Genomic DNA, 21,935 nt, shown 5'->3' with positions numbered 1-21,935 from the left:
TGCTGTTTTCACTATTTGCACATCCTTATGTTTTCACATCTTTTTGTTCTTGGGCTTTCCCAGTAAAGGGACTTTTAACTAGTATAAGAAATACACAAAAGGAAAGTTAGCTTTACATTTATCTAAAATTTGCAGCATAACAAAACATCGCTGTCAGCAGTAAGCATTATCTAAGCCAGTCCATGTGAGAAAAAAATTGGCAAAACACCACCCAAGTCAAGGCCGTGGCATAAGTGTTACCTCATTCAAACTTATTCACTATCCATAACTATAAACTATTAAAGTAACAAAGCCCTTTTTACCATTTAGCAATTCATCTTTATATTTCCAATATCATAATTCAGTATACCTATGTTATCCTAACCTGCCCCAGTGGATCATAACCTTGAGATGGTGGAGCAGCTTGAGCGTTCCCATGATTCCGAGAGCGATGCTATCGGGAGTCTTGCACTCCCTGTAGGGTCACCCAAGGAAGCAAGGTCAAAGGTGAGGTTCCAGACGAACAGCAATCCACCCCACCCCACCCCAAGTCCTCAACAGCAGTGATTTCTCTCAACGGCTGTGGAGGTGGACGAAGGCTGCAGCAGGATGGCGTTCTCCAATCTTCTTGGTTCCCTTGCCGTTGGATTAAGAGCTTCATCCTGTCAAGCACCATGTGGCCACTGGCATCTCCACGCTAAAAGAACTCATGCACATAAGTCCAAGTCCAGCACTCAGATGGCAGCTGTTAGACGGTCGTTTTTGCATTTGGACAGAGGCAGGAGTGCAACTCAGCAGCTGTGTCTGACTGAGCTGCCCTTTTTAGGACCTGCTCTGCTCACCCCACATGGGGAGGAGGCTAGAAAAGGTGCCCTGCACATAGTCTTTCTTGCCTCCCCCCAACTGCATAACCGCATTCAGAGGGATTGCCTTACTGCAATTGGTACCCATCCACCTGCTTCTTAAAATGGACTTTTCTAAATGCAGCTTTGCCTAGAAATTTGGAAAGAACATATTAAAGGCAAAAATGGTCAGGACAGAGAGAGTACCATGGTATTCACTCCATTTTTAATCCTTACCAGTGCTTTCTCATTGGTTTTCCCAACCTTTGGCCTTTTATACCTACCAAAGACGTTGGTACCAGGAGGTTTTGCTGCGCTTATGTTCTTTTTGCCAGCAGGGTGCTAGAACAAGGGGGGGCATGGGGCCATGGCCCTCCCACTTTTTACAAGCCATAAGGGCAAGTGACATGGGATAGGGAGTGGAGAAGAGCTAGTGGGGATGGGGTCATGGAGGGGATGGGGGAAGACGTGGCGCTGGAGCAGGGCCTCGGGGAAAGAGACAGCATGAAGGCGGAGGCTTGGGGGGCAGGGCCATTGTTCAGGCACCTGTGACCCCCCTTCTTTTAGAGTGCTTCCAATTCAGACTCATGTCACTTAACTTTTTAATGCACTTTTTAAGCACTACTGCCTCTGCATCTCCAATGTCACCTTCAAGATATGATGTTCATGCTATATTTCTCATTAATTCCACTGCACTAGGAAATTAAACTAGTGTGTGATGGCTGGTACCAGTGCATTTTGCTCTCATGGATCCATGCAGTAGAAAGACCTGACAGTCAACTGATGCTTGAATCAAGTTGCCAACACAGCACTGAGTCAGTACAAGTCTCTCTGGAGTTGTCTGATGCTGTGCCACTAATGTAGGCATGGTGATCACCCCCACCATCCTGCAATGGTGCTCCAGAAAAGGTATAAAGGGTGTTTCTTTTCAAATCCATCCATCCATCCAAGAATGGTAGTTTTCCAGTGTTTCTGCTTCATACTGGGACTGATTGGAGAATGGCCATCCTTTCCAAAGAAATGTGCATCTTCAGATGGAAAAGAGTGACATAAGCACCACTCAGATGTTGGAGATGTTGCGAAGAATGGGAATTTGAATTGTGGCCTTTGAGCTGAGACTCTACCTCACACAGCCCATCCCCGAGGGACCATGCATATGAAAACCAAGAAGATACCACAGTGCAGGACAGCAAGCCGTTCCCTCTCACCCATCGCCACAATGAACTCCAGTTTGTGCTATGTAGTGGGACAAGGCAATTGCACACAGCTGTCCAACTCAAATACACACATAGTGGGCACTAACTGCACAGTTCTAGCGCCCTACCAACTGTCTCTCTGAACAGTCAGTGCCTGCTGCTTCCGCCATTCACATTCTTAGGAGAGCGTGAGCCCTGGAGCTTCTCTGACCTCTCCTAACTAAATCTTTCTGTTTCAGAACAGCTCAGCACTTACCCTCGAGGCACATCAAGCCCTTTTATCTGTCCATTTTCACATCCAGTCCCTGGCACTTCCCAAACTTTATTCCCAGCAGCACCCAGCTATGGTGGGGATTATTAATTATTATATCACGTCTATTTTACAGCTGGAGAACTCAGACACAGGGATTCAATGACTTGCTTAGGATCACATAGAGTCATTAGCAGAGCTCAGCTGAAAATTGAGACGAGGGTGCCTGTGTCCCAAACCCAGCCCCCTTCACTGCCACGTTTGCTTTCCCTCAAGCGTTTTCTCTGCCCCATTTAAATGGCAGGAGTCAGCGCTACATATTCCTGCCCTCATCGCTGTGCTTTTGTCAATTTTGGACTGTGTCAAAGGTAACTAAAAGCAGCCTCTGGTTGTTTCTCTCCTGTGTTGCAGGTGTCCTGTGGCTATCGGTCGTGTCTGAAGTGTTGTACATCACGCTGTTAGTCGTTGGGTTCAGCCTCATGTGCCTAGAGCTCTTCCATTCGAGTAATGTGATAGATGGGCTCAAGCTAAATGCCTTTGCTGCTGTCTTCACTGTGCTGTCAGGTAAGGGACCTTTCCACTCCTCAGTCCGCCTGGGACATCCAACGAAGTGAGATTCTGAAACTTTGAAAGGTTGAGAACACAGGACTGCCGGGCTCCTCTCAGCCATGTGCAGCTCGCCAGGTTTCATTAGAGCTTTGGGAAAGGGTCAGCACAGTAGTGCTGCCTATAGCCCTGGAGAACTGAAAATACCTGGAGCTAAATCCAAAGTGATAGCACGCTCGTTAATCTTCCTACGCCACCGACACTGCCCTGACTGTGTCATCTATGAACCTCCTCTCTCAGCATCACCCTCCTGGTCACCAAATAGGAAAACGAGAAGGTGTGTTTTGAAAATCCCTTTTTAATCTTCACGTTAAAGAAGGGAGGAGGGCTAGAGGGTGCAGGAAAAAGGAAAGGGGTCTAGCTGATGCATTAGGAGAATTAAGAGTGAGAGGCATTCTAGTATCCACAATGGGTGAAGAAGACTTGGTGTTACCAAAGGACAGCTCAGGAACAACTCCATGGACGTGAATGGGGAAGTTCACACCTCTCAGATCTATTGTCTCAGGCTGGCTGCAGATTCTAGCAGACTAAACCGTGTTAGGCTTAGTCTGGGACTGTACATCCCAACCCGAGTAGATTGATGCACACCAGCTCTGTTTGTGCTAGCATGCTAAAATGAATAGCGTGGATGTTGCAGCACAAGCTGCGGCATGGGCTAGCCACCTGAGCTTGGGGGTCAGCCAGGATTGCACTTGGGCAGCTAAGCTATGCCAATTCCTATGCTGCAATGGCCACACTGCTATTTTTAGTGTGCTAGCTTGAGCAGAGCTAGCATGAGTCTGTCTGCCCAGGCTAGGAGGCATGCTCCCAGCTGCAGTGTAGACAGACCCATTTTGTTCCCAACCATGCATTCTAGACATAGAGTGAAAGTGAGGGTCTGAGGACAGCATGGGTCCCTGGTATATCCCTAATGTGCTTTGCTTCCCTGCCAGCTCTCTGACTCCTGAACTTGCTGGAGCCCTAAACTGTGACTCTTGCACTAGGACAGAATTTGATGGAGTATCTCAGAAGGGTGAGGATGGCCAAACACTCTTGAAACATGGCATCTGACCCTGTGTGTGATTCCCTCTCACACAGCCTGTATGTGTGGGGCCATACAAATGAAAACCAAGAAGATACAAGAGTGCAGGACAGCAAGCCGTCCGCTCTCTCTCACTAATGGCCACAATGAACTCAGCAGCACTCCAGTTTGTGCTAGGCAGTAGACAAGTGAATTTCACAGCTGTTTCACTGTGAAGGGGGAGAATTACAACATTAACTTCCTTGTTGCTACTGTGATAGCAAAGAGAAAGTTCCATCTTCTGGAATCCACCCTTTAGCAAATCTAGCAGTGCACATATTTCTTTTCCCTCAGTAGTAAAGATGCCGGCGCTGTCATTTCCAAACCTCCATGCTATGTGTCTTTGGAACCCGCTCATTAATCTGCCCCAAGATCAGGAAGTAGCCATGTAAGGGTACAGACTCACCCCTGCAGCGCCCCCTACTGGTTACTCTGGGGAATCAGCTCATCCAGCTTCTGGAGCGCCCTCTGTAGGCCAGTGATCCACCTTGTCCCTACTTCTGGCCCCTGTGTCCCTCCCAGGACCCCTGGTGCCCCTTGCTCTGGGTCACTGCCCCCTGGCAGTACCCCACAGATCTGGGTCTCCCCCACCCACTAGCCCCACCTTGCCTCAGCACTAGGCCACTGCCAGTCACCAACTAGCCCCCGCTCCCTGGGGCAGACTGCAGTATAGGCCACTCATCACTGGCAAGGGAGGTTTGGACCTGCTGCCTTGGCCTAGCCCTGGGCTGCCCACTGCAACCCCCAGTACCCCTTGGCCTACTACCAGGCCGCAGCCTGGGGCTATCCAGGCTGGAGCTCCCCAGCCTTTCCCCAGCCCTGCTCCACTACAGGTATCCTGTCTCGCTCCCTGCAGCCAGGCCCTTCTCTCTCTGAAGGCAGAGAGAGACTCTGGCCTGAGCTCCTGGCTCCCAGCCTTTATACGGCCTGCTGAGGCTGTTTGGGGCGTGCCCCAGCTGCAGCCACTTCCCCTAATCAGCTCAGCCTTCACACTGCCTACTCCCTGGGCTATCTCAGGCCCTTCCAGGCAGGAGCAGGTGTCCACCCTGCTACAAGCCACTTGCCCCCATCCCCAAGGCTAGTAAAATACAATCCACGGCTTGCTTACCCAGGCCCGGCTCCAGGCACTAGCCCTCCAAGCATGTGCTTGGGGCGGCACCTGGAGGAGGGTGGCACTCACCCGGGGAGAGCGGGGCCGCAGCCGGGCTCGCCGCCCTCCCCCTGGCACTCCGGCCGGTCGGGGAGAGCGGGGCCCCGGCCGGGCTCTCCGCCCTCCCCCCGGCGCTCCGGACGGTCGGGAAGAGCGGGGCCCCGGCCGGGCTCGCCGCCCTCCCCCCGGCGCTCCGGCCGGTTGGGAAGAGCGGGGCCCCGGCCGGGCTTGCTGCCCTCCCCTGGCGCTCCGGCCGGCCGGGAAGAGCGAAGCCGCCCTCCCCCGGCTCTCTGGCCGGTTGGGGAGAGCGGGCCCGCAGCCGGGCTCGGCACCCTCCCCTGCCGCGCTCCCCGCCAGCGGGTGGAGCGGGGGGTGGCAGGAGGCTTTTTTGCCTGGGGCGGCAAAAAAGCCAGAGCCGACCCTGTGCTTACCACCAATCCTCATTGAGCAACTGCTCTGCAGCCACAACCCCTTTCCCTGTCTCTGTCCCCTCCCCAAATTCTCAATCTCCAGCTCCCCCCCCAATCACTATAACAAAAAAATTGGTGAGACTGGCTGCTGACAACTCTGCTGTGTTCACATCAAGCATCCCCATAAAACAAAAGCATGCTCTATTATAACAGAGACAACTTGTAGCAAGCAACGCGAGTTTTTAAATCTTATTGATCAGATGTACCAAAAGTTCACACTAGAAACATCAGGGGTGGGGTGTTCACCAGGGGCACTGGCTTTGACACATTCCCACACAGGAGTGCCGCCTGCTTTTTTGCCGCCCTAGGCGGCGGAAGGTCCCGCCCCCGAAATACTGACGACAACCGGGGCGGCCGAAGATTCGGTCACCATGGTCACTGCCCCACAAATGTTAGTGCCCTAGGTGACCACCTATGTTGCCTAATGGGTTGCGCCGGCCCTGTTCCCACAAACTACCCAGGCAACCATAAGGTGGCTGCATAGAAACCCTTGCACAATTTTTTTCTTTATTGTAGGGTTACCATATTTGAACATCCACAAAAAAGGACACTCCATGAGGGGGATAGGGGGGGGTCGGCCCCGCGCACAGTCCACCCCCGCTCCTCCCCCGCTCCACCCCCATTCTGCCCCAGGTCCTGCCCCCTCCCCACTCAGCCCTGCCACCACACCCCTCCTCACCCCCTGGCCCGCCGCTGGCTTGCTGTGTCCCTCCTCAGTCCCCCACCCACCACTCGCCTCCTCCCACCTGCCAGAAACCCCCATGCCCGCCCCGAGAACCCCTGCCTGCTGCTGGCTCGCTGCTTCTTGCCTCCTCATCCCCGCCCAGCCACCCACCCGCTGCCGCCTTCCTCACCGCTCGCCTCTTCAACCCCGGCTGCCCACCACTGGCCTTTTCACCCCCCTGCCCACTGCTGGCCCGCTGCCCACCTCCTCACCCTCCCGCCTGCTGCTGCCTTCCTCGCTGCTCGCCTCTTCAACCCCCACTGCCCGCCACTGGCCTTTTCACCCCCCTGCCCGCCTACTCACCCCTCCTGCCGTAGATCCCCCTGGCTCCTAGGATCAGGGGCAGCCGAGGGGTCTCCACGTGCTGCACCCGCCACAAGCACGAGCTCCGTGGCTCCCAGTGGCCAGGAAAAGCACCAATGGGAGCTCCCAGAGCCAGGCTTGCAGGCACCGGCAGCGCACAGAGAGCCCTCTGCCCCTCCCAACCCAACCCGACCCTAACAGCCAGAAGGACCTGCCGGGGGGCTAGGTGGGGAGTCCCGGCGGTGCTTACCTGGGGCGGCTCCTGGGAAGCATCCGGCAGGTCCCTCTGGCTCCTAGGGTCGGGTCAGGGGAGGGGGAGGGCTCTTTGCCTGCTGCCGGCGCCTACTAGCCCGCAATGGCCCCTTCCCACTGTCCCACCTCTCCTCTCCCGTACTCCACATGCCTTCCTCACCCGAACCCCCAGTCTGCACTGACAGGGCTGGGAGTGTAGGGCGGTTTGGGAGCACTGGAAGTGCTGTGGGATGCAGGGGGGGTTGGAAAGCACTGGAAGAGCTGTGGGGTGCAGGGGGGTTGGGAAGCACTGGAAGAGCTGTGGGGTGCAGGGGGGTTGGGAAGCACTGGAAGAGCTGTGGGGTGCAAGGAGTGTACTAGCAGAGCTGGGGAGTGCAAAGGGCTTGGGGTGCACTGTCAGAGCTGTGGCATTCATAGGGGTGGGGTGCACTGACCCAGCTGTTGAGTGCCAGGCCTCCCGACCCTTAGTTCCCAACCTCTCTCACCTCCCTTACTATCCATCAACATTTATCCCCCTTTCCCACACTGCATCCCCAAGCCCCTCTTCTCCACTCCTCCACCCCTAATAAGCCTGCCCTCCCAGGCATTCACATGTCTAATTTCCACCCCCACCCCCAAATGCTTTAAGAACATAGCATATGAATGTCCATACTAGGTCAGACCAATGGACCATCTAGCCCAGTGGCCTGTCTTCTGACAGTGGCCAATGTCCGATGCTTCATAGGGAATGAACAAAACAGGACAATTATAGATTGCCAGATGCTGGGACTGGATGACGGGATGGATCAGTCAGAGACTTAAGGACACCAGAGCATGGGGTGGCTTTCCTGACCATCTTGGCTACTAACCTTTAATGGACTTATCTTCATTCTTTTTTTAACCCAGTTACATTTTTGGCCTTCACAACATCCCCTGGCAATGAGTTCCACTGGGCGACCTTGTATTGTGTGAAGAAGTACTTCCTTTTGTTTTAAACCTGCTGCCTATTGATTTCATTGGATGACTCCTGGTTCTGGTGTTATGTGAAGAGACAAATAACACTTTCTTTTGCACTTTCTCTACACCAATCATGATTTTATAGACCTCTATCATATCCCTCCTTAGTCATCTCTTTTCCAAGATGAACAGTTCCAATCTTTTAAATCTCTCCTCATACAGAAGCTGTTCCATACCCCTAAGTATTTTTGTTGCTCTTCTCTGTACTTTTTCCAAGTCTAAGATATCTTTTTTGAGATGGGGCGACCAGAACTGTGCACTGTATTCAAGGTGTGGACGTAGCATGGATTTCTATAGTGGCATTGTGATATTTACAACACTATTACCCATCCCTTTCCTAATGGTTCCTACCATTCTATTCGCTTTTTTGACTGCCACTGCACATTGAGTGGATGTTTTCACTGAACTATCCGCAATGTCTCTAAGATCTTTCTTGAGTGGTAACAAAATAATGGAATCCAAATTAGCTATCATTTGGGATTATGTTTTCCCAATGTGCATTACTTTGCATTTATCAACATTGAATTTCATCTGCCATTATGTTGCCCATTCATCCAGTTTTGTGAGATCCCTTTGTAGCTCTTCACAGTCAGCTTTGTACTTGACTATCGTGAGTAATTTTGTATCATCTGCAAACTTTGCCACTGCACGGTTTACCCCTTTTCCCAGTTCATTTATGAATATGTTGAACAGCAGAGGTCCCGGGACTGATCCTTGGCCGCTCCCCCCCCACATTTACTTCTTTCCTCTGTGAAAACTGTCCTTTTATTCCTACCCTTTATTTCCTGTCTTTTAACCAGTTACAGATCCATGAGCAGACCTTCCTTCTTATCCCATGATTGCTTACTTTGCTTAAGCGCCTTTAATGAGGGACCTCATCAAAGGCTTTCTGGAAGTCCAAGTACATTATATCCACTGGATCACCCTTGTCCTTTAACCCCCTGGAAACTGCTGCCGCCAGACCTCCCCGGTGAGGGGTTTGGGAGGAAGTTTTTGCTTTATTATGCCCCATTCAGGTTCTGGGGTGGCTGAGGAGTCGGTACGTGCTAGTGAGCTTCCCGGGTTCATCAGTAATCTCCCTGGACTCCAGAGAGATTACTCATGAACCCAGGAAGTTGAGTAGCAAATACTGCTGCCCAGCCGCCCTGGAACCTGCATGGGGCATATCAAAAGCTTCTTCAGAGGAGAGTGAGAGGCTTCTCCCCACAACGTCTGGGGTCTGGGGAGAGGAGGGGATGGGAGGTGCGGCATGGCTGTGGCTGGCCTGGGGCACCTCTGGGCAGGTGGATGGGGGCTTTGGCTGGACTGGGACTAGGGTTGTCACCTGTCTAATCACACAAACCTGAACACCCTTGCCCTGCCCCTCCCCTCCCCGCCCACTCCCTGAGGCAACATCCCTGGACGGCCCCTTCTCCAAGGCCCCACCCCCTGCTCACTCCATCCCCCCTCCCTTTGTCACTTGCTGTCCCCCCCACACACACTCCCTTTCACTGGGCTGGGGCAGCGGGTTGGGGTGTGAGCTCTAGGCTTGGGCCCAGGGGTTCAGAGTGTGGGAGAGGGCTCTGGGCTGAACCTCAGGCAGGGGGTTGCAGTGCAAGAGGGGGTGCAGGGTATGGACTTTGAGAGGGAGTTTGGGTGCGGGAGGGGGCTCAGGGCTGGGGAAGGGGGTTGGGGTGCAGGAGGTGGTGAGGGGTGTGGGCACCAACTGGGCAGCGCTTACCTCGGGCAGCTCCCGGAAGCGACTGGCATGTCCAGCTCCTAGGCTCAAGGGTGGCCAAGTGGCTCTGCGCACTGCCCCTGCCTGCAGGTACCACCCCCACAGCTCCCATTGACTGTGGTTCCTGGCCAATGGGAGCTGTGGAGTCAGTGCTGGGGCGGGAGCAGCGCGCAGAGACCCCCTGCCTACCCCTGTGCCTAGGAGCTGCAGGGACATACCGGCTGCTTCCAGGACTCATGTGGAGCCAGGGCAGGTAGGGAGCTTGCCTTAGCCCCGCTGTGCTGCCCACTGGACTTTTAGCCACCAGGAGATTGATGCTGGGAAACTCCCAGCCAATCCAGGAGGGTTAGCCAGAGGAGTCCCAGGTAAGGTTGCCGAGGGGGAGGAGGTGCAGGCACTCAGGGCTCCAGCTGGCCTGGGGCTCCTCTGGCTTAGGGGGCGCCACTTGGTACTCCTCCAGGCAGGGCAGGGGAGAGGGACTCATGGCTCTGGCCGCGGGGGAGGGGGTCTTGGGGCTCTGGCAGAAAGGGTGTGGGTGGAAGGGGTGGAGCTGGGAGCTAGCCTCCCCTAAGGGGGGGGCTCCACCTCTGCATGTGTGGGTGATTATTCTGTTCTTTACTACAGTTTCAATTTTCCCATTACTGAAGTTAAGTTTCCTGGACTGTAATTGCCAGGATTGCCTCTGGAGCCTTTTTTAAAAAATCTCCCCATTACCTATCCTCCTGTCATCTGGTACAGAGACTGATTTAAGCAATAGGTTACATATCACAGTCAGTAGTTGTGCAATTTCATATTTGAGTTCCTTCAGAACTCTTGGGTAAATACCATCTGGCTCGGATGACGTATTACCGTTTAATTTATGTATTTGTTCCAAAACCTCTTCTACTGACACCTCAATCTGGGACAGGTCCTTAGATTAGTCACCCAAAAAGAATGGCTCAGGTGTGGAAATCTCCCTCACAGCCACTGTAGTGAAGACTGATGCAAAGAATTAATTTAGCTTCTCTGCAATGGCTTTGTCTTCTTTTAGTGCTCCTTAGCACCTTGATCGTCCTCCAGTGGCTCATTTTGAAGCAGGAAGCCTGCCAAACAATCAATGTACTTAAATACTTTTTTGCTGTTAGTTTTTGTGCCTTTTGCTAGTTGCTCTTCAAATTCTTTGACCTGCCTAATTAATTATACTTTTACACTTGACTTACTAGTGGTAATGCTCCATTCTATTTTCCTGAGTTGGAAGTCAAATCCTATTTTCAAAAAGATGCCTTTTTGCCTCTAACCTCCTCTTTTACTCTGTTGTTTTGCCATGGTGGCATTTTTGGTCCTCTTACTATTTTTTTTTTAAGTTGGGGTATACATTTAATTTGAGTCTCTATTAGTGTTTTTAAATAGTTTCTATGCAGGTTGCAGGCATTTCACTCTTGCCACTTTGATTACATGCCCCCCAAAACAAACAGCTACCCATGACTCACAAATTGTAGCCAATCTCCAGTCACTCCTTTTGTCTTAGGTTGGGGTTTGTGATTAATTTATCAGTAGTTATGGTAACTGAAAGGTGGGTTCAAACCCATCAAGGGTGAGCGCAGATTCATCAAGCTCACTGAGGTGTGATTCATCCAATGGTTAGTGTCTCTCAGCTTAGCAGTTCAATGCAACAGAAGGAAACTGGTTTCAGGAGGGATCCCCAGGCATCAAATGACATCAAACTGGGACCCCTAACACTACCATGCAGCCCAGGAGGCACACCAAATTTCAAAGCAATCTGATTAACCATTTGGATTTTAGAGCATTTACAAGAACTAGGCTTTAAAGCACATAAAATAGTGGGAATGGAAACCCTTTAATTTTTCTGTATTGGCCCATTCACTGTGTAAAAAAAAAAAGGTACAATTTCTTAAATATTGTTATCTATTTGGGTCCCTCAAGGATTTAGTGGGAACCATGGGTCCCTGGGCAAAACTCAGACTGAGTCCATTTTGACCCACATCTCATCAATAGTTTGATCTTGAGCTTTGGGGTACCCCCCACTCAACGCATACACAGTGCTGAACTCATACTGTCAATCTGTAAGTATAGTTCAGTTGACTGTTCAAATGGTGCCATGAAAAAAAGAGTATACATTCAACCCAAGTCTAGGTGCAGTCCCATTCTGACTGCCCCCAGATGCAGCCCCAGGGACAGAGCCCATAATGAAAAGACATCTCGTTGTCTTGGAGAAAGAGTATTGGTGATGGAATGGCCTTTGCTTGTACTGTGGAGGGCAGGTCACTTCACCATTGACTACACCCTTGAATCCACACCTGTGCCAGATCCAGGAAACAACCAGGTCCACCCCCATTAAGGGGGTTGTAGCTGGACGTAATCATGGAATCAGGTTCCCCAAACTGATCCCTTCTTCTGCCAACATGCATCTTAACAGCTGTGGATCACTGCCATCCCCACTTGTAAGTCTTGTTCTGTCTCTGCATCCCTTCCACACCTAAGGTGAGCTGCACCCAACTTGCACTTGTGGATTCTGGAGCCTCTAGTAATTCAATGTACACTGGGTTTGCTAAGGCTACCCAACTTCCAGTACAAAGAAAGCTTGCCCCACACTTAGAGAAATTGATTGATGGGAGCATGCTATCCTCAAGTCCCATCACCTACTAATACGTGCCCCTTTGGGTCAAAATACAAGACCACCAAGAAACCCTGAAATTTAACTTTATTAACTCACCTCACTTCCCCATCACACTTGGCATCCCCTGCCTCTTGGTCCATGATCCAAATATCTCCTGGAAGATGCAAAAGGTATGGTTCAAGTCAGGCTATTGCCAGCAATGGTGTCTTGCAGAGTCAGGCAGCAGGGATAAGAAACAGCATGGAGAAGTCCACCACCTTCTGTGTCCAGCAAATTCAAGGAGTAACAGCTCACTATTAAGATTTTGCTTACATATTTGATTTTAAAAAATGCTGATGTCCTACCCCTGCATAGGTCTTATTATTGCTCCATTGATCTTCAGACAGGGGCCAAAATTCCACTGGTTTTATACCTTGTTAGAGCCAGAACTCCATGCCCTATGGGAATACCTCAATGAGGACCTAGCAAAAAAATTTAACCATCCAGCAACAATCGACCACAGAGGTTCCAGTTCTGTTTGTCAAAAAGAATACAGCTCTTCACATCTTTGTGTAGGCTGTCGAGCGATGAACAACATTACTCTCAAGAATGAATCCCCTTTACCTTTGAACAATGAACTATTGGAGAGGGTGGGCTCTGCTAAAGTATTCACCAAGCTTGATCTTTGTGGTGTTTTACAGTCTAGTCTGTATCCTAGATGCCAGTGAGTGGAAGACAACATTTCACATCCAGTATGATCATTCTGAATACCTTGTTGTGTCCTTCAGTCTTTCCAACGCTCCAGCCACATTCTAGCACTTTGTGAACGACATCTTTAGAAATGTTCTGAAGCAGTTCGTAGTGATCTACTTAGATGACATCGTCATCTTCTCAGAAATCCCAAGCCCTTCATGGCCAACGTGTGTGCTTGGTACTTGAGTGTCTTCAAGCAAATGACCTCTACAAAAAAACATGAGACGTTTTATATTGCGTGTAACTTTATGCAATTTGGAACTGTTTCTGTTAAGAGGTTTTTTTCACATATATATAAATTTCATGTTATGATCAGTCATTCTGAAATACTGCACATGGTGCACTGCATTTGCATCCCTTTACTAATGAATTACTTCCTGACCCAAAAGCAGTCCTCTACTTCCTAGTCAGTCCTCACACTACCTATCATACTTCATTTGCTTTTGAGCTGTTGATGCTCACCTACAGTGGCCCCACAATTCCAGTCTCCACTGCCCACTTGCTAAATTTTCAAACACCTTAATGCTTTCTCCCATGCTTCGGAGATTCTCCTTATGAATGTACACAAAGCTACTTCATTATCCATCTTCAGATCCCACCTCAAAATTATCCTTTGCTGTGATGCCTCCAAAAACCTTGACAATGGTTGGGCTGCTGGTGTGCAGAGACCACTGCTTACCATGCTGACTAATACTGTCTCATTGCTTAGGGCTGGTCCACACTAAGCCCCCAGTTCGAACTAAGATACGCAACTTCAGCTATGTGAATAATGTAGCTGAAGTCAAAGTATCTTAGTTCGAACTTAAAGGTACTTACCGCGGGTCCACACGCGGCAGCTAGGCTCCCCCGTCTACTCCGCCTACTCCTCTCACAGAGCAGGATTACCGGCGTCGACGGCAAGCACTTCCGGGATCGATGTATCACGTCTAGACAAGACGCGATAAATCGATCCCAGAAGATTGCTTGCCACCGAACCAGCGGGTAAGTATAGACGTACCCTTACTTGTGCTCCCCCATCTGTTGTCTCGTCTTATACTTACATTGTAAGTCCCTCGGGGCAAGGACTGTCTTTTTGCTCTGTGTTTTACAGCACCTAGCACAATAGAGTCCAGGTCCATGACTAGGTCAGTGTCTCTCAACCTTTCCAGACTACTGTACCCCTTTCAGGAGTCTGATTTGTCATGTGTACCCCCAAGTTTCACATCACTTAAAAATTACTTGCTTACAAAATCAGACATAAAATACAAAAGTCATAGCATGCTATTACTGAAAAATTGCTTACTTTCATTTTTACCATAATTATAAAATCAATTGAAATATAAATATGGTACTTATATTTCAGAGTATAGTATAGAGAGAGCAGTATAAACAAGTCATTGTCTGTATGAAAGTTTAGTTTGTATGGACTTCGCTAGTGCTTTTCATGTAGCCTGTTGTAAAACTAGGCAAATATCTAGATGAGTTGATGTACGCCCTGGAAAACCTCTGTGTACCGCCAGGGGAATATCTACCCCTGGTTGAGAACCGCTGTCCTATGTGATATGGTAATACATATAACAACAACAACTTCTCACAAGGGACACTTGGGGCTGGATGTTTATATGATTCTTGGAAATATCAATTTGTATGAGCAACCAATGGAAGTATTCAGGTACCATGCAGAAGCTGAACGGCGTAACCAGAGAAAACCTGGTTTACAGTAGCAAGGTTGATGTTAACATTAATGTGTTGGCAAGCTCTTCAAAGGGTTCCCTTTATACCATCAGCACTCCTGTACCATTCAGACTGTGTTGTAAAATAGCAAAACCTGAATGGCTCCCTTCCTCTGCCCACAATGTGCTGCCTTTTCTGCAGTGGTGCAGGGTGCACCAAGAGGGTTATCTGCAGGAGCTTTCAGCATCTGCTGGAGTTGGGGAAGCTCCTTCAGGAAGAATAGAAAAGATCGGAAAGATGTTCCTGTTACAATTCCTGCTTTCCAGGTCTCTTGGGGATGGTGGCTCATATGATGTACACCCAAGTTTTCCAAGTGACAGTCAGCCTTGGACCAGAAGATTGGAGACCACATTCATGGGACTATGGCTGGTCCTTCTGGTAAGTGTCTCCTTCATTTAGTATCTTCATCTCACTCTTGGATTGTCTGATTATGGATATCAGTGCAGGAGTTACAAACATGGTCTTAAATATCCAGGAAATTGTATGTGCATTTCCAAGTGCAAAAAACACACAGTTGATCATAGACATTGGATTGCATTGGCTAGTTTTGAAATTGCAAATAAAAATCATTAGTTATATCTCTTGCAAGTCAACTGCAGCCACAATTACCACCACTGAGAGCGATTCCATTAAGTGTATACATTTGAATTAGGTGCCATAACATTTCTGAAACTCTTGGTTTCATGTATTTACAGTAAAGGCTCAATTGTGTCTTACAGGGAAATTTTCTAAAGAAGCTGCAATGCCCCTGTGTGGCAGTGGGAGGCATAGCTCTTTTGGATCTCACAGCACCCAGGGGGAGTTTCTTGGAAGGTTTAAGGCAAATCAGACAAAGTGTTTTGGAGAGAATTTAATGTACAGTGAGGGGGGGTTGGTTTTGGAATGAGTCCCATATTTATTTTGCTCATGAGATAAAAATACTGGCTTGGCCTAGAAGCCCCCCAATATGTTTTATTGTTCTGCCCTTTAGGAGAACTGGCACATTTGACTAGTATAGGAGAATTTGGGGAGTTAGGAATATTTTGATCACAGTTTTCACAACTTTCAACAGCTTGCATTGTCCTGTGGAGCCTGAGGAAGGGTTTCCATTGTAATTTATTGCATTTTAATTTTTTTTATTACTGAGTAATATTTTAATTCTACTCCCTAAAACAGGCAAGTGTGGACACACTCCCTGCAGGCACCAAGGCAGGGGATTATTAATGATCCTCCATCCACACATACATTCCAAGGCAGGTGGTTATTACCCCTCCAGGATCTGAGGCAGGATGTTCTTAGCCCCTCACACCTCAATGCAGTTGATTATTAGCCCCCTCCACATTGTGAGGCAAGGGATTAGCCCTCCCCCTCTTCCAAATCCCACATTCCAATGCAGGGGATTTTTAGCCCCCCACTGCTGGGATTAGCCCCCCCCACACACACGACTGTTATCCCCCACAATCCCTCCTGTGTTCCAGTGCAAGGAATTATTAGCCTCCCTCACCCCCTTTAGAAGGGTTATCAGGAGGCTATTGGGGCCCCCACCCTGGTTTCAGAACTCACTATGCACCAGTTCACATTGTTAGCCACATAAATATTGGATTTGCAGTGGCCAACTAATTGTGAGTGTCAGTTCAGTGATGAGCAGGAAGCAGCCTGACACAGCTGTGAGGGAGAGGCTGAAGGTGCCATGGCCCAGGTCATGGTCACTGAGCATTCCCAAACCTTCACACATTTGTTTAAAGTACACCTCTACACTGATATAACGCTGTCCTTGGGAGCCCAAAAAAATCTTACTGCATTATAGGTGAAACTGCGTTATATCGAACTTGCTTTGATCCGCCGGAGTGCGCAGTCCTCCCCCCCCCCCCGAGCACTGCTTTACCGTGTTATATCCGAATTCATATTATATCAGGTCGCGTTATATCAGGGTAAAGGTGTATAACAAAACTTTCAGTTTCCTTGGTGTCTATTGATTCTTTATGTTATAGCTACAGTCTCCTGCCAAGCTTCCCTGAGTGACTGAGACACATTCTCATGCTTAACATTTTTATCTCCATGGTAATGATGTTGCCATTCTGGAATATCTCTTATCATAGGACCTCCAAGCACTTTAGAAACATCAAATCAGTCCCAGTGCCCCCTGGAAAGGGCTGCACATTGTCAATATTTTTATTCTGCAGTTTGGGAAACTGAGGCCAGAGGTTAAGTGACTTCCCAAAGGCCACGCAACAAACCAGTAGCACCGTTGAGAAAAGAGCCCAGCCTATCACTCTCAGGTCCTTGCTCTGACCATAAAACTATGTTCCCTCCTTCCAGATTAACAAACATAATTGCCAAACAGACCAGACAACTGTATCTGCCTCTGGCAGTGGCCCACATGTAATGCTTTAGAGGAGGGTGAAAACAAAACAAAAAACTCCACATGGCCTTCAGGCCAGTTGTGAGGTGTTGTATGTAGGGGAAAATTCCTTGATCCCCCTAGGGATCAGATGATGCCCTGAAGTCTGAAGTTTGATTACCTCTAAGTCAGCAACATAAATATATAGGATATTATTTATAGCTTCCTTTTAAATCCAGTTCTAGTGTTTGAGTGTCTGGCCTACACAGCAGGAAGGCCTACACCCCCTACAAAGAAGTACAGGAGAGGAAAGGTCATCTGGTGGCTGGGCTTCAGAGGGTGGGTGTTCAGTTCCTGACTATGTCACAAGCTTCCTGTGTGCCATTAGTACAATTGCATAGTTTCACATTGATTCAGTCCCCCTTCTGTAAAATGGGGGGAAGAATACCACTCTTCTTCAAATAGGAGCTGTGGGAATTAATGTTTGTGAAGTGCTCAGATGTTATAGCAATGGGGACATATAGGTAACTAGACCAATTGCCACAGGTGTTATGGAGGTGCAGGTCATGACAGCATAGAGCTGAGTTTTGCATTTAAAGCAGGAATTGGAATTCAACCTCATAGTTGTATTTAAAAATCAGTTTAATCTAATCTAGGACCACACATACCCAAGTACGATTAATGAATTTATTACATTGCTGCAGGGCAAAATTAAGGTTGTTTGGATATCAACTGCACATTTCTAGGTCTTACCCTGTCTGGATTTCTTTTAAGTTTAACTTTAACTCAGAATTTCCAACATTTTTCAGATGTTGAATTAATGAAAATTTTTAACATAGCTCCCCCAACTACATTGCAATAAAAATCCCATGCACCAAATCTCAGAACCTAGGTCAGCTGACTCACGCTCCTAGGGCCAGGCAGCAGAGCTAAAAAGAGCAGTGTAGACATTTGAGCTCAGTTCTGAGACCCTGCGTGTGGGTGGGTGGGTCTATATCACAATATTATTGCCCCACAACCCAAGCCGGTGAGCAGGAGTCAACTGACCCAGCCTGGCTGCATTGCAGGTCCTTTAGTGCAGTGTAGACATACCTGCCTCACACTACCCTATAGCTCAGTGCTCTCTCCTGCAGTATGGGAGACCCCAGTTCAAATCCTACTCCAACCTTAGACAGAGGAGGGAGCCAAACTGTGGTCTCCCACAGCCCAGGTAAGGTCCCTAATCGCTGAACTATAAGGTAGGCACCACCTCTTCCTACTGCTGTTTTGTGAATAGCACCAAAGCCCCAAAAATACAAATAAAAACCTGACTAAAGCCATTCAGTGAATTCATATCACATTCATGAATACTTTTAGGTCAACTGAAACTGCATTTTTGGAGAATAAACTATTCATTTGAAAAATTTCACCCCACTCAACTGTAGCATCCATGTTACCAGAAAGGACTTCTCAGTGCCAAGGATAAGAATCATGGCCCAAGTTATCCTGCCTTGCATTACGGAGATCAGGCCACAGTTAGAGCTGAATGAATAATCACTGTTTTTAGTTCATTGGCCAAAATGAAAAAAACACCAACAACAAAACAAAACAAAAAAAACTCACCTTATTTCAGATTAAACAAAACATTGTTTGATCTGAAGTTAAATATTTTTGGATTTTCAGTGTTACATTACATATTGGTATGGGTTTTTTTTAACCCTTTAAAAAAATCCAGCTAGAATTCTTGACAAAATGTCATTTCAAACTAAAAAGTCAAAACATTCTGAAAATGTTGAAATTAATTGTTTTGAATATATTTTTATTCAGCTGAATCTATTGACCCAAACTTGTGAATAGTTTTGTTTGACCAAAAAATATATATATGTTTTTTGGTGAATAAGCTGTTGGCTGATCCAAGCGGTCTAGCTCTAGTGAGAGTTCTCTTGAAGTAAAATGAGTCAAATCTGTTGTTGTAGCCATGTTGGTCCCAGGATGTTAGAGAGACAAGTTGGGTGAGGTGTATCATTTATTGGACCAACTCCTGTTGGTGAAAGCCCAGCTTTTGAGATTACACAAAGCTCTTCTTACATCTTTGTTACTGCACCCATCTTCTCTCTCTAATATATTAGTCATTCCTGACCACACTCTATTTACATGTGTCTCTTGCCTCCAGAAACACGAGGTGGGCTGCTGTCTTAACCCCATTCTGTCTGCTGGTTTTTCTTTCCACAGTCTGGCGTGGGGTTCTTTCACCTGCTGCATGGCTGCCTCAGTCACTACATTGAACTCTTACACTAAGACTGTAATTGAGTTCAGACACAAGCGCAAAATCTTTGAGCAGGGCTTTCGAGAGGAGCAGACCTTCCTAGACCAGGAGGCAATCAAGTACTTCAGAGAAAGGTCAGTGCAGTCAGTCTCTGGGTCAGTGGAGGTTTTTGTGGATGCTACTGCTAGCCTCAGAAAGTCTGGGATCTCCCCCACCTTTGTAGATCTGGGTGGAGTCTGAGATACTTGGAGAAGAACCATGTTAAAGAGAAGCCCATAGGATTCTGCTTGACTTGTGTTTTTTCTTCAGTGTTGTGAAGTCCCCACGTGTGCCACTTCTTACATCCTCATTAAAGGCAAATTGGGAAGCTCCCTATGGCATGTGTCTGATTTGCAGGCAATGTTGCAAATGGAAGCAAAGACTTTTCTCTTAGTGTGAGTAGCCTGAAAGTCTTACACCAATGTTCAGTGTTTGGTGAAAATGACATTTCCCCTTTGCCTAAAGGAAGCTGCCCCATGCTCTGGGAGCATCTGCTTGCAAAAAGCAATTGAGAACCCAGGCAGTACAGATGCCCAGATGCCTCTCTGGAAATGGGTTCAGGCCTGCTGGAAAGAGGTGAAAATGCTTGGGATTCAATGACATGATTGGCTTCAATTTGTAAAATGTGTTCTCCATTGCAACAGCCAGACATTGTGCTCTGACCCAGGGTCCAAAATGTGCAGCCTTTGGGAGTAGGGACAACTGCATACTCCACCAGCCTCTCCACCCAGAACACATCAGACCCCCTTGTTATTCCACATACTCCCTGAGACACCCACTTACCACCTGTCACCCTCAGCCATGCATGCACACAGAACTGGTCCTCCTTCCCCTGTACACACACCTCACCTATCAACCCCACCACTTGTGAACACACCCCACTTGCCATGGACACCCTCTCTCCACTTCTCACAGCCCTGCCACACATGCACACCACTTCTCACCCCTGCCATGCGCACACCTCCTCATTCTAAGAAGGATAAAGTCACCCCCCTTCTTCCCCAGCATGTGCACCAACCACTCACTCTCTCACATTAACATATGAGCACTCACAACAAATACTTGATTCCCTTGCTGCCTGCAGCCAATGCCCATCTCCCAACCTCCACTCTCCATGCTCAAATATCTACAAGTCACCTGACGCCATCAAACACAGCCCATCTTCCCCTGCATACTAACACCTCCATCCTCCTCCACATATACACAAGCCACCTATCCCCATCCAACACACACTTTTACTCCATATACACATTCGTCTTTATCCATAAACATATGCACCCATCCCCCTCTGCAAGTGTACCTACTGCCTGTCCCCTCCACACACTACTCATCCACATTACCCCACCCATCTACAAACCACCCCCATGCTCTGCAGCCTTCCTTGCATACACCCACTGCTCCTCCTAGCCATACCCCACACACATCCCATGAATCCTACTTACTGCCTACAAAACACATACTCCCTCCATACCCACTACCCACCCCCCTTCACACACAACCACCATCCGTCCTCCCCACCCCTGCTACCCATCTCCCTCCATACAAAACCACCACCCACTGCCCATTCTTGCAAGTACTCACACACAGCCCATCCACTTCCAGTAATACACACATCTCCCCACAAACACACCAGCCCACCATTTTGCTACACTTGTAATCATCCCCTCACAATCTGCCATCTTCTCCACACACTCCCCCCACAAATCACCCATCTCACACACACATTCACATGCCACCCAACCCCCTTGTCGACACACTGCCCATACTTCCCCCCCCACACACATCACCCAACACAAGCTTCCCATATTCCTTCCCCACACTGCTCATCCTGCCCACAAACATCACACATCTGCCTACATATACATGCACTACCCATCCCCCAGACACTCTAGACATTTCCCTACCACCACACACACCATACTCCCCCACACACCAAGCATCCCTCTCAACACACATCACACAACCTCCACAAAAACTCTCCTCATCCCCCCTGCACACACACACCACCCATCCCCATATCATACCCACTACCATACACACACACCTCTTCTCCTGTCAATCCTCTACACGCCACCCCCACACACTCTGCACACACAACCTGTCCCCCAAACAAGTATCTTTCCCCACTCACATATGAACACCACCCATTCTCCATATACACACCACTCATCAGTTTAGGTGCGTGCCGCCTGTTTCCCTACACACACTGACCCCTTGCAAACACACCACACATTCCCCCACAAAAATACCACCCTTCTCCCAACATACACTGCCCCTCTTCCCCGACACACAAATAAACCACCCATCCCCTTCTAACACGCATACCACCCAACCCCACTTACCCCCACTGCCTAGCCTCTCCTCCAGACACACACTCCATTCATATGCCATAGGCATACTTCCCTCACCCTCGACACCTCCCACCATCCCCACGTAACACCCACTGACAGGGTACACATCACCCCCCAAAACACACAAGCCACTCACCTGCCCCACGCACTCATATCACCCATTCCCCCCATAGCGCATTCCTCCTCACACACTGCCCATCCCCCTGCATGCACACTCCACTCACATACATGCTGCCCATCCCTCTGCATGCACCCCCACACACACACACACCACCCCCTCACACACACATGCTGCCCATCCCTCTGCATGCACCCTCCACACACATCACCCCCTCACACTCACTGCCCAGCTCCATCCACCTACAAGTTTCCA

General features: G+C 48.9%; 1 protein-coding gene across 7 annotated transcripts in view; it reads left to right on the top strand.

Annotated features, from left to right (window-relative positions):
• The window catches only part of GSG1L (GSG1 like), a 118,990-nt gene that overhangs the window by 52,702 nt on the left and 44,353 nt on the right, over positions 1-21,935 (top strand). For 5 of the 7 annotated variants that reach the window (XM_065559905.1, XM_024100634.3, XM_065559906.1 and 2 more), the window contains 3 exons: positions 2,679-2,831; positions 14,874-14,985; positions 19,139-19,306. In XM_065559905.1, coding sequence (XP_065415977.1) covers positions 2,679-2,831; positions 14,874-14,985; positions 19,139-19,306 — 433 coding nt within the window. The remainder of the gene's footprint in view (positions 1-2,678; positions 2,832-14,873; positions 14,986-19,138; positions 19,307-21,935) is intronic. The other 2 variants (XM_008162551.4, XM_005306129.5) reach the window with 2 other exon arrangements.

The sequence above is a fragment of the Chrysemys picta genome, chromosome 10 (assembly GCF_011386835.1).
Source record: "Chrysemys picta bellii isolate R12L10 chromosome 10, ASM1138683v2, whole genome shotgun sequence".
In the NCBI taxonomy this organism is placed as follows: Eukaryota; Metazoa; Chordata; order Testudines; family Emydidae; genus Chrysemys; species Chrysemys picta.
Note: the sequence above shows the minus strand (reverse complement) of the source record. Positions and strands in the feature narration are given on the sequence as shown.